Raw genomic sequence first — 13497 nt, forward strand, 5'->3', positions numbered from 1 at the left:
TTTTTTAATATTTAATATTAAAGAAAAAATTATAGTTCTACAAGTTTTAAAATAAAATAAAAATAATTACTAAAAAAATAATGACGCACAATTAAAATTTTATAACATTTTGAACAATTATTATTCTTATAAATATTAAGAAAAAAACAATTGAAATATATAAATCAACTTGATAAAATATCGATTAAAATGTAAATAAGAGAGAAAATAAAATTTATATAATAAAAATAGGATTAAATATGTTTTTAGTCCTTAAACTATCACGCGATTTTGGTTTTCTTCTCTCTTCGAAAGGTTTATTCATTTTAGTCATCTTAGTTTGAAAACTCTTATTTTTAGTCCTTAACAAGCAACAATGTTAAGTTTTCTGTGAGGTGGCAAACGATGAGCCACGTGTGATGTCACCTTTCCTGACTACTTTTAATTGACGTGGCAGTATGGGTCTGGTGGTCGGTCGGCCTAGTGGGTGGTCGGCCACTCGGTTTGGTGGTCGGCCACTCGGTTTGGTGGTCGGTTGGCCTGGTGGGTGGTTGGTCGGCTAGTGGATGATCAGCTTGGTGGTCGGCCTGGTGCTCGGCCTGGTGCTCGGCTTGGTATGTGGTCGACCTGGTGGTGCCATGAGACTGCACGATATTCAGAAACAAAGTCAAGTTGTATAAAGCAAGTTGCATAAAAACGAAGTCAATAAAGCACAAACACTGACCTTCATTCAGGCACAACCAGACTGACCACCCACTAAGCCGACCGATCACCAGAACGATTGGCCGACCACCCACGAGGCAGACTGACCACCAGGTTTTTATGGCTGACCACCCATCAGGTCGACCGACCACGAGACTTTACTGCCACGTCAATTAAAAGTGGTCAGAGAAGGTGACATCACACGTGACTCGCCGTTTACCACCTCACAGAAAACTTAACGTCGTTAATTTTTAAGGACTAAACATAAGAGTTTCAAAACTAAGAGACTAAAATGAACAAATCTTTCAAAAATGATGAAAAATCAAAATCGCGTGATAATTTAGGGACTAAAAACATATTTAACCCATAAAAATATTATTCAAATAAAATAAAGTTTGATTGAAAAATATTTTTGTAAATTCAAAGTGTTTTAATAATTTAAAACAAAAGTAAATATATAAACAGAAAAACAAGTATATAAACAAAAACGAAATAAATATATAAATATTTATTTTCGTCCCTGGTTTAAAAATTATGTATTAGTTATGATTGAGTTTATTTGACATTCTACTGTCGTAAAGGTTTTTTAGATGCAATACTTGATATACTTTTATATCTAAATATATATTTAATAGATTTTTATATTTAAAATGTTTTTGTGGATGAAAAGAATCTTCTTAAAGAAAATACTATTATCTCAATAATGTAAAGTAAATGCTAAGGTTGCATGAGAAGGTCCCTCTAATGATGGGTAATAATGCCCTAATTGTCATCTCACTATAAAGTATTGTAGGGTATACACGTGCATTGTCAGGTGTTATTATTATATATATAGAATATAATATATTCCAGATACATAAATCTCATTTTATTATATCTAAAGATGCATTTTATTAGTGCTTCATAAATATTCCCTACCATTAAAATTTTGTTACTTTAATGCTACTTGTTATATTGTAAAAAAGAAAATATTTTTTTTTCTTTTTTATCAAGGACAAGCATAGTCCTCTTCTTTTTCTTTTCAATGTTCATATCATTTTTTTTTAATTATAACCTCATTATTGGCTATTTTTCCTATAGGCCAACTTTACTAACATTTTATGTTTATTAAAAAGGGATTTATTCTGTTTGTACTCTAGAAAAAATATTTCACACTTTCCTTCATTTAATATTTTACATTTATGAATAATTTATCACTTTAGTGATTGAATTAGAATAAAAGATTGATTTATTTTTTGTAAGAACGATTAATCCGGTGTTATCCATAGATAGATAACAAATAAAAAATAATCATGAATATATATCTTCAGTGTCAAAATGGTCTTTAAACTTATATTTTATTGACAAAATATCTTATAGAACTAAATAATTAGACACTAAAAAACATTTTAGATGTTAAGTGATAAATTATACTTTTGGTTTTTTTCATTGCTAAGTTGGTAGAGGTGCATCACTTCTTTCCAAATCACCAAATCTGTATTGTTATTTTAAATATTTATCATAAAATTTTACCGATCACTTTAAAAAAATGATTTTCATTACTTTTATTGAAAAAACTAAGGTTCTACAATAGTCATTAAAATCCTGTTCTTTTGATAGATTTGAGGGAATTTGAAGATAAATTTTTGTGTCGTTTATTTGAATGAATTTGGAGGTAAATGAGAGTGAATTTGAAAATAAAATTTGTGAGAATTAGTATAGAATTGTATTGACGTGACAAATTAAAAAAAATTATTTCCAAATTTATTCTTATTTACCTCAAAATTCACTCAAATAAACGACAAAAATATTTATCTTCAAATTCTCTCAAATTCTCTCAAATTCATTCCCTCAAATCCACTCAAAAGAACAAGGTCGTCGTGAGGTTGTGTCAAATAAGACTTATAAACATTTTGTATAGAAGATAGTATTGTAATTTTTTATGAGGGGATTCACAATTTATTAGTGTCAAATATTTTAATAGTATCCTCTTGAAAAAAAACTCTTTAATGGTCTTAGGTAATTTGTTTGTATAATTGATTTTAATGAGAATATGAAGTGTGTGAACAATTTTAGGTTGTTGTATTAAATAATAACATAAGTAAAAGACATTACTAAATTATTTTTTGATTAAAAATATTTTTATTAAAGGTGAGAGTACTAACGTAGAAAGATACTTATACTTAAAAGAGTAATATTATATATGAAATTTAAGTGTGAATTTGAATTTCATAAATGTGAAAAAACTTATAAACTCATTATTTCAAAATTTCAGGAAATAAGTGATATCATAATATTTTATGGATTTGTTTATAATTTATTGGTATTGAATTTATTTAAAATATTTTTCTTCAAAGAATTCAAGAGTGATTGAGTGCAATGTAACGAAGGAATAAATTCACATATTCACGTGCATGCAATGGTTGCCATTGAGGGTGAATGTGTCATTATGTTAATACCAAAATAGCTTTCTTAGTAACTTATAGGTGGGGAAGACAATAATATTTTTAAATATCTATAGTTCTTAAACGTGCTTCCGAATACACAAATATTAGAATGAAGTATAATAATGAACAAGATGAAAATTAAGACAAAATTAGCAAGTAAAAATATATATTTAGTAATTTAACTTGTTATGAATTGCATTTTATGTGCTCTGAAAATTTGTTCTAGAAATCTTATTTTGAAAATCCTATTTCAAAATTTGTTCAATAAATCCTATTCTGACTTTTACGGAAGACAAAACAACCATTTTAAAAACTATTGGATTGCTGTTAGAAATTACGGGGTGCAGGAAGAAAAAGCTCAGCGACATTCATCTTAACTGTCCGGCCCAGCCCTTTTTCTTCCTTTTCTTCAGAAAAACTTGCACTCTATGCTTGGCAGAATCTCTTCTTCATGGCGCGCGAACCGAAGAGCGTTGGTGTGAAGATCCTATGGGTTTGGACTTTTGGAACCGCCGCTAGTAACCTCTCTTCCCATTCTTTCTCCTTCAATTGTTTCATCACCATTAATCAGATTCACCTCACTCATTCTGTTTTCTCGCAGTCCTTTTCACCAACGCCATGCGCACCAGAATGAGAGACATGGAAGCACTCATGAACGCCGAACAACAACAGCAGCACGATTCCGCTACCACTGACTCGTCTTTGGTGGACATGAATAGAGATTGATCTGCACTGTTCCTGACTCGTTCTTGGAGTGTGAGTTGCTGATTAAACTCGCCTGGGATAAAAGGGCACACGACGTGTTTGTTGAATGTCGTAACTGAACTACCGCCAGCGAAATTTGGAACCCAGGCACGATGGTGATTTTTTTTTTATACTTTACTATTTTTCATCGATTTTTGTGATTGTGGCATGTGTTTTGCACCATATTCCCATAAATTGATCTTCTTGTGGGCTTGGCAATTTGACATTGGTGATGTTGTGGGATTCGCGTTAGTTAATATTTTATTTAGATGCTGAAAATGTGTGGCATGATAGTTTGAATATAGTTTTTGAACGTTGATAAAGTAAAAAAGTCATTGAATATAGTTTTTGAACGTGATAAAGTAAAAAAGTCATTCAATATAGTATATAGTCAATTATATATATTCGGTTATTATTAACTAAGTGAGATGAATGATAATGGTATTGAAAAGATTAGAGTATATAGATGGAAGGTTGTTCAAATGAAATAATAGGAACATAGGAAGAACATCAACACCCTTTAGAAGAAGAAATTGGGATGTTAACTAAGAGCTTACAAGTAATTTTATTTCTCAAATGATGTTTTTTTATGAATTTATTTTTGTGTTTTGGAATTCAGGAATAAGAACCCTCCTTTTCTTCCATTTCCAAATTTGCAAAGCTTAGTTTGCAAACCAATAATGCTACTGAAAATCATATTAGAAACTTTTCAATTTTATGTCCCAAACATGAGTTTTTCAATAAATTAAGAAAAAAAGTTATAGTTGGTCGATCTTTTTTCGATCTCCCTTTACTATATATGATTTAAAATTATTTAATGGGATGTTTGTTAAGAGGAAAATTTTCATACCCAGGAACTATGGTAGGTGAGAGTTACATGATTCTCAGAGAGAACTAACATGTATTTGATTAATAAAAATTATTATTGGCGAATTTACAGAATTTTTCTCGAAAGTAAAGAGTAATGTTATTTTTTCTATTAAATTTTAATTTAGTGCTACATTAAAGATTTAATAGAATAATCTGATTTTTTTAATAATTTTTTTACACCAAGTAAAAGTTAGATTTTCATCTCTTGATAATGTTTTTGTGTGAAACTTGATTAAAATCTATTTTTGGAAACCTGATTCTTTTGACAATATTATTTTTCTTAAAGGTAAATTAAACATGAAGAGTACTTTCTTAACATTATATCACTGGGAAACTAAAAATATGTCTCTTCTTTTGAATGCCTCTTCGGTTAATTGCGATTGTATAAAAATGTACTATTTTTAAATTTAAATAAAATCTTGTTCTTTAAAAAAATGTTGTCTTTACTATATTAATACTATAATTTAAACATTTTTTATTCAAATTAGTGAGTTTTTTATTTTGATCTTTATTAAAAAAAATGCTTTTCATCTTTATAAAATTTGAAGTCAGTTAGTCCTTATAATATGTTTCAATTATTGTTGTATAAAAAAGGTTTTTATGCTCCAAAATTTTAAGCAGTGTTTTAGTTCTTAATATTTATTCTATGATGAACTAGTTCTTGATAAAATTAATTAACAAATATTACATATTGAAGTTATAAAAAAATGCATGGTGAAAGTCAATTATGAAAATAAATATTTTTATTAATTAGTTTTACAGTGTGATAATTATATAATAGAAAAATAAAATTGTAATAAAATAACAATGAAAATAGTTAGAAAATATATTTTTTTGTTAATTGTTATAATTATATGTTTTTTTTTTCAAGGGGAGAGTTTCAAAATAAAAACACATCACAAAAGGTTAATATGTGAATAAGAATCATTTTATGGATTTTTAAACTTCCTTTAGATAATGCATGCTGATATTATGTTACAATGCGAGCATAGGTTATTTAGTGTGGTAATTTTTTTTAATACATAAGATATTAAAATCAAAATTCACACTATTTATGATAATTAAAAACAATTATTTCATAATTTATATAAAAAAAAAACTAAAAATGCTGAATAAAATTCATTAATAATAATAATTTGAATTCTTATAATTGAATAATTACATGTAGAAGAGATTAAAAAATTAAAATCTTCCCAAAATTTTTGCCTTAGCCTCCTTATTTCTTATCCATCATTTATACCCATTTTTCATTTCCCAGTGGACCTTTGTGTGGCCTTTATCGTTTCCACCACTTCACTTCCAATGGCTGCAGCTTCAATGGCTATGACTTTCAACCTCGCATCAGCGTTCAAGGGCCTCTCCTTATCTTCTTCCTCTTCCTCATCCTTCTTCGCCGGAGCTTCTCTCCGCGCGGGCCCCACCTCTGTGGTCTGCCTCCCACGCCGCCGCCCGCTCATAATCGAGAACGCGCACAAGAAGGGGGCGGGAAGCACCAAGAATGGCCGTGACTCGCAGAGCAAGCGCCTCGGTGTCAAAATTTACGGCGACCAGGTCGCCAAGCCCGGTTCCATCATCGTTCGCCAGCGCGGAACCAAGGTGCCTCTCTTACCATTTTCTCTTTCGCTTTACGGTGAATTTCGGTTGCTGAGCTGTTATTCACATTAGTGAAGAGACTTCGTTTTTTGTTTACTAAGGATGTTTGGAACAACTTCTCCCTAAACACCATGGCTAAAAAAATGGAATAAAAAGAGAGAGAGAGCTTGTGTTTAAGTTAATCTGTATCACTTTTCCAAAATTTTTATTTTTAGCTTCTGTATAAACTAATGTTATTGTGTGGGGGTAGTGATTTTTTTTTATCACTGTAAAGTCTTTTGGGACAAACTCGTTCAAAGAAATATTCGGAATGAAATAGTTTGTCATATTACGACTACTGAGATAAGCTCATTTATAGAAGCATAATTGAATTAGCCTGTTCAAGTCTTATTTTTAATTTATGCTCGATTGTTAAGTTTGGTGATTTTCTATATGAGTTGAGTTGAATAGGGGTGGAAAGAAGGGTTTGGAAGTCAGTTTGAAGAGAAACTAGTTGAATGTTAAGCATCTCCATGAATTACCCTGTGGTTTGTAAAAGGTAAGCTTGCATGTTCTAAGGTATGTGATAATAATATCACTGATTATACGACTATGAATGTCGTTTTTGGAGAGGACAAAATATAGATTCAAGTAAAGCTTGAGCGTTTTTCGTGTTGGAGTTTCACCTTGGTAATCTTTAATGCAAGACATTACTGATGGTTTGAACTTCAGTTCTGATTGGAGAACTTTACCAGAAGCGCCAGAGGTATTGTTAAAAGACAAAACTTAGGTGCTGAATCTAATGTGCTTTTTGGTGTATGTCTTGAAAATTTCGTTGGTAATATGTGCAATAAAGGTGGATGTTAGTTATTAAGGTAAGATTATAATTTTAGTTGGAGGATAAGACCATAAGAACACAATGTACTACGCTTAAGATTTGTTTGTGGTTGAAGGAAGTAGGAGTGATGGTCTCAATTGTTGGGTTGCGTACACTCGCGGAGTAACAGTTTTGTGTGGCGTTCTCTTTTAATGGTGCATGGAGATTGATGGTTTTCGGAAGGTGGTGGATTATTGATAAGCTTTTTTTTGCTTTTTGTGATTTGTTGATTCAATGCTTTGTTGAAGTTGTTAATAGTTTATTACTGAATTGGTGCCTGGAATAAAAATTTACATGAATGTGCATTGGCAACCTCGTGATAATCAATGTTTACTACACTATTCAATGGCTAGAAAATTAATACAGAAAGAGCAAAGAACTATTCCATAACTGAGTTGCCTTGTGCAATCAACAATAGTAGTTTCTTTTGATGATTGTTTGCTATAGTAGAACTATTCCATAACTTTTATAACATTTTATAGACTGGAAGAACTTCCTAAGTCGGTTTTATGGTTGTTATAATGGTAATGGTAGTGATGAAGTAATGGGGATCTCATAGTTACAAATGCAGTCAATAATCAATCTATTTAGTATCAGAGCTAGAGGACAATTGTATTTTGGAGGAGGTCATGCTAGAGAAGTGAAAAACAATACAAAAACATCTTTTATTAATTCTTAAATCTTTGCAAAAGGTAAGTTAATGCCGCTTTCAACATAACTTGCTACACCCAAAATCTATTATGCCGTTGTTACAAAAGTTTACTGTACATACTGTCTGATAGAAGCGCCATTTTCATTGTTTCAATCATCTAATATTCTCTTCTTCCTTTTTCTGCAAACCTTGAAGTTTCATGCAGGAAAGAATGTGGGGCTTGGCAAAGACTATACCATCTTCTCCTTGATTGATGGAGTGGTAAAATTTGAGAAATATGGACCTGACAGGAAAAAGGTTAAATAATTTTCTTACAACTAGATGATGACATGTGTCCTATAATCCTTGAGAATACAAATTAATGGGCTATGCAACAACATGTATTACTACAGGTCAGTGTTTATCCTCGAGAGGTACAACCTGAGAACCCCAACAGCTATAGAGCAAGGAAGAGAGAGTTCTTCAGGTTGCAGCGAGAACGCAAGAAAGCTAGACAAGAAGGAGCAGTACTTCCACCCCAGCTTGTTCTGGCTTCTGCTGATGATGCATCAATCACTAATCCAGTGTGCTGATTCTGATTAGATTAATTTACTGTGTAAAATACGCATATAAATTTTGTTGCTTTTGTGTATCTCTAAACCATCACATTTATTGAGTTTTGTTGAAGTATCGATGTACCAAGATGTCTGTCCATGTTTTCTGGGCAGGAAAATTGAATTCGTGCTCTAAATCCATCATTAATATTCTAGACCAATACCCTCTTTTACTGATTCTGTAACTTTTCATTTGATGAATGAGAGAAGTCTTTTGATTAATAAGTTAACGCATGAGAACTTGATTTTGTAGTGTTTAGAATACAATTCATATGCCGGTTGCCCTCTTTGTTATTATTGTGGCATACCAGTCAGAGTCATGGTCATTCATTTGTATGGTTGAATCAGTTCAGTGCATCCTAAAATCCATGCCTCATGAAAGCAACAGTTCTATAGCTCTACTTACGTGTTTTATTCACCCTTCAGAAATGTGAAAATGAATTAGCGTCATGACAATGTACAAGTAGGCTTTGATGAGATTCATTGTAATTAGTTGGAAAAAGAATCAGTTCCGTCTCAAACAGATGAACTTAGAAGTAACCCAAACCAACTCAACTACAACCACTGAACATGACATGATAAGAAACAGTGTTCAGTCCTATTATCTTGTTTTGTTATTTTTAGGAATTAAGATATGTGATATTTTTGTTTATATAAAACATTATATTAATTATAATGTTATTTTATATTAACCACAGAATCATACATTTTTTAATATTTGTAGACAAGAAATTAAGATCACAAGACAACAATTATATCACTCAATTAAAAAAAATAAAATAAACGGTAGATAGTTAATTGAAAATATAAATTTTTTAAGTATTAGTAGATTAAAAAGATTTAATAGGAAGTTAATCGAAGATATCCAAATTTATAATAAACTTAAAACATAATTAAACTTAACTTTAATTTATATAATGTGAATTTATGGGATGTGAATTTAAAATCACTAATAATAAGTACCATCTATTCTTTCTCGAATGTTAGTGAATCTTGGATTACAAATAAAAAACCAGTAAAATTAAAGCTTACTCTTTAGTAAATGTAAAATCTTCAATCTGAATTATTTATCATTTACAAAAGTGAGTATAATCTGAACTTTTATGATGTCGGGGATAAAGACAAATTCGGATATATTTCTCTATAGCATAATCCAAACAAACCCATTTTCAGATATTTTTGACATTATTTGAGTGTTAACTGAAAATCCTTGTGACAGACATTATGATTGCAATGTCTTAAACTTAGTACATTAACATACATAAAATAAAACAGCACTAATCATCTAAAAACTTTAAGTGTGTGATTTACACTGGTGAAGCCTCCATCAACCATGAGATTGTCTCCACTTATATATCTCGCATCATCACTTGCAAGGAATAACACAGCATTAGCCACATCATTAGTAGTTAACTCTACACCCTGCAAGTTTCCCATTCTCCCTGTAAAATCACGAAAACCAGCCAAAGCATCCTCAGTTCTTTCTTCTTCAGCCAAATGGGCCATAGACAATGCTGTTGCAACACCATAAGGTGACACACAATTCACTCTTATGCCATGTTTTCCCAATTCAGCTGCAACATTCTTTGTGAGCCCCAGAACAGCATGTTTTGATCCTGAGAATAATACAAGTTTGAGTCAAAATCTCATCAAGTAAAAATGACAAAATTAAACATCAAATCAGATAAAATACTGATAAACTCAATGCAAGGTTTTGAATTAAAAATTATATTGTGATACTAAACATTAATGGGTGGTACGGCTCGAGTGGAACAATATGTCCTTTTACACAATATATTATAAATTGATCTAACTCAACTCCACAAAACCAACTTTTATGGTTAGATTTGCATCCACTTATATACTATAAATTAGTCTTATTTCTAGTCGACGTGAAACTTCCAACCCAAACTCAGATCTTATTGATGTTTGTATCTTTCTAGTAAACCTCCTCCTCGATAGATCCAACAATAATAATAATAATATCTCACTAATGGCATTTTTCTATGAAAAATTACTATGAGAACCTGTGTATGCATGTGGTCCAAGGCCACCAATGACACTTGCTACACTGGCTAATGAAACAATGGAGCCCTTCTTATTTGGGATCATGATTCTGGCAGCATGTTTCATCCCGTGGAACACTCCCTTCACATTCACACTGAACACCTTGTCGAATTCTAATAAGTCTGCCTCGCGTATGTCAGGACTGGGTGATCCAGAAATTCCCGCATTGTTGACTATGATGTCAAGGGTGCCGAATCTATCCACTGTGAAGTCCACTGCATGGGAAACATCTTCTTCCACAGTCACATCACCATGGAAATAAACAACATTTGCTTCATCGTTAAGGGATTCGCACACCTGCTTTCCAAGGTTGTCTTGCACATCAACTATACAAATTTTAGCACCATGACTGTGGAACAGACGCACGATGCTTTCTCCAATTCCATCTGCTCCTCCTGTAACCAATGCCACTTTGCCTGATAACCTGCCACAAAAGAGATCACATATATAAATATATACAATTGTAAAATCCTTACATCCATTAAATAAGATATAAAAGTAAAATATTAAGTCAGTTTCGTATGATTGAATTAGGGTTAAAGTCAATTTCTTAACATAGTATTAGGATAGAGTTTATCATAACCAGATTTGTGTAGACATATTATTTCACTCGCTACCAGATCACTTATTAATGTCCAGTTTTATACTCAAGCCGTATATATTTCAGCGTATTGGAAATCTCACTTAAAGAGATAAGATCAATTTATAGTATATAAGTGGATGCAAACTTCATGTTAGAAACTAGTGTTGTAGGGTCGAGTTAGACTTAAAACCCACCTCTTAATGAGATGGATACAAATTTCATCTTAATTGTTACTTGTCAGAGTTAATCTCTAATACAAAGAAAATCCATTACCAATTCTAGGAATTTTTCTAGAGGATAAACGGAGAAAGATCTAACACTGAGAGTCATGATGAGGCAGAATTTGACTTCTGAATGTTGTGTATAGTCAATATTATTTTGGAAACTAAGCATATAAATAGGAAGCTGCCTCACATGTTTGAGCCGATTATAACACCGTTATTTGAACCAAATCAGGAAAGAGTAAATAAACATCTGACAGAAAATCTCTCAAAAATTTGGGAAAAATCTCAAACTCAATTGGTTGAATAATAAGAGTAAGTAAAGACTAATAAAAACATTCACTGCAGAAAACAAGCCAAATATGTGAAAACATTATCCATTCAACAGATTCATCAGTTTTAAAACCACAAATCTTGTAATGTTATGAAAACAAGACAGAAAGAAGTAAAACTTGCAGCAGCAGCAATAGGGTATGATACTTCAAATATCTAACTGGTTTCAAAGCTATGTTCCACAAGATCTGACTCATGAAAACATTTGACAATCCAAAACCAAAAACAGATGTTGCTCAATAGAAATCAGTTCAAAACAGAGAAAGAAAGTTAGCACTAGAAAATGAATATATATATATATATATATATATAGAGGGTGTGTTTGTTTGACAATATGTATTACCTTGGAGTTGGAGTTGAAGCCAGAAGAACACTGGTGGTGGACATGGCTGTCTACTTTCTCTCTCCTAAGGAACGAAAACACGGAATAGTAGTTATTAGGATGAGAAAAAGGTTGAAAAACTGAACATTTCTTCTTCTGTACATATCTTAAAACAATTGAAAGAAACTGACTGAAACTACTAAGACTTCAAAGAAATCCAATTTTAATTTTATATTAATAATTTCTCTTTCATCTTTTTAAACCAAACTTGTCATGTGAGCGTAACGTGTATTTTATTTTGGAAAAATGTAATTTTAACAAATTTTTTTCACAACTTTTTATTATGATTTAAATATCACTCATACCTCTATACTTTAAAAATAACATCAATATCTATTGTATTTTTTTAATAAAATAACACTAATATCTTTTCTAATTTGTAAGCAAACGAACGTCGCTTTTTTTTCTTATGTATTATGAAAATTTCGAAGGACAAGTCTTATGTTATTTAACTTTGTTTAATTTTAAGGAGTTTATACATCAAGACTCTCTCCGCTTATATTTAAAGTGGGTAGAAAAGTATGTGGACCTTATGTAGATGAAATTGTGGACCACATTTAGATTATAAAAATCAAATATTCAAAATTTAAAATATAAAATTAAATGATTTAGTTATAGAAAATTATATTTATTTTCTCATATAAGGTTCTTACATCACAGTCTCTAATTACGAAAACAAATAATTAGTGAAGGTTTTTTCTTCAATTTTTTGAGATTTTTATCTTCTGTAAATTAATTTTTGGAAGTTTTTCATATTCCCACCGTTCAAATCATCACAATTGATTTAAGGAGATTTTTCATAATCTTTGATATCTGAGTTATATTGCAAAGGTTTTTTTTTGAAGATGTTAACCTCTTAGAAACTATTATTTTGTAGAGGTTTGAAACCTCTTCTATTTATAATAGCTCATTTACATTTATAATTTTTTAATTTAATAAAATCTATTTTTTTTAATAAAAAATAAATAAAATATAAAATTATAAAAGTACACAAAAATTAATTAAAATTAACTTTATTGATAATTTAAGATAAAGTACATTCATTAACAATTATAATGTAAATAAATAAAAAATGTAATTTAAGAAACATTAATATCGAAGTCTTGTATTTCTGAGCGAGTTAATAGGAGGTGCTCACAAACCCAATTCATGCATTCCAATATTTCATAATGCTATCAGCCTAACACTCTTCCAAAGACTGAAAAAATCATTGATACCCTGAGACTGTGGCAGAAGTTCTGCATTTCCACAAACATCAGATAGGTTTGTTTCGCTTTCCCAACCATCCTGCATAGATCTCAATCAAGATTATCATCACCCCTTGTTATGTGCAAGCTCATGTTAAATCAACCCTCAACGAGGCAACCCTTCATTTTCATCAAGCTTTCACATCAAAATAATACTTCTCATTCACATCAAAATAATACTTCTCAACAACATTATTTGTCATGTTTGCATTAAAGGATTCTTCTTTTGTAGAAGCTAGTCAAATAGGA

General features: G+C 30.9%; 2 protein-coding genes across 2 annotated transcripts; one reads left to right on the forward strand and one right to left on the reverse strand.

The window, feature by feature from the left end:
* Positions 1-5969: 5969 nt before the first annotated feature.
* Positions 5970-8576, forward strand: RPL27 (ribosomal protein large subunit 27). The gene is made up of 3 exons (XM_047319002.2): positions 5970-6317; positions 8018-8119; positions 8215-8576. Exons 1-3 carry the CDS (start codon positions 6024-6026, stop codon positions 8392-8394), a joined length of 576 nt encoding a protein of 191 aa, XP_047174958.2. The 5' UTR covers positions 5970-6023; the 3' UTR covers positions 8395-8576.
* A 948-nt stretch (positions 8577-9524) lies between these two features.
* On the reverse strand, positions 9525-12123 carry LOC124842493 (xanthoxin dehydrogenase-like). The gene is made up of 3 exons (XM_088111147.1): positions 11963-12123; positions 10443-10906; positions 9525-10031 (listed from the first exon to the last, which is right to left on the reverse strand). Exons 1-3 carry the CDS (start codon positions 12004-12006, stop codon positions 9697-9699), a joined length of 843 nt encoding a protein of 280 aa, XP_087967273.1. The 5' UTR covers positions 12007-12123; the 3' UTR covers positions 9525-9696.
* Between the last annotated feature and the right edge of the window lie 1374 nt (positions 12124-13497).

Source organism: Vigna umbellata, chromosome 3 (assembly GCF_029865625.1).
Source record: "Vigna umbellata cultivar VRB3 chromosome 3, Vumbellata_1.0, whole genome shotgun sequence".
NCBI lineage: Eukaryota > Viridiplantae > Streptophyta > Magnoliopsida > Fabales > Fabaceae > Vigna > Vigna umbellata.

Excerpts from the sequence above, each read along its gene's own strand:
- LOC124842493 (XM_088111147.1), bottom strand. The coding sequence starts at position 12,006 with ATGTCCACCACCAGTGTTCTTCTGGCTTCAACTCCAACTCCAAG. Across the intron at positions 10,907-11,962 it reads GCTTCAACTCCAACTCCAAG|GTTATCAGGCAAAGTGGCAT; the intron begins GTAATACATATT and ends CTTTTGTGGCAG. Across the intron at positions 10,032-10,442 it reads TGGACCACATGCATACACAG|GATCAAAACATGCTGTTCTG; the intron begins GTTCTCATAGTA and ends TATTATTCTCAG.
- RPL27 (XM_047319002.2), top strand. The coding sequence starts at position 6,024 with ATGGCTGCAGCTTCAATGGCTATGACTTTCAACCTCGCATCAGCGTTC. Across the intron at positions 6,318-8,017 it reads TTCGCCAGCGCGGAACCAAG|TTTCATGCAGGAAAGAATGT; the intron begins GTGCCTCTCTTA and ends CAAACCTTGAAG. Across the intron at positions 8,120-8,214 it reads ATGGACCTGACAGGAAAAAG|GTCAGTGTTTATCCTCGAGA; the intron begins GTTAAATAATTT and ends GTATTACTACAG.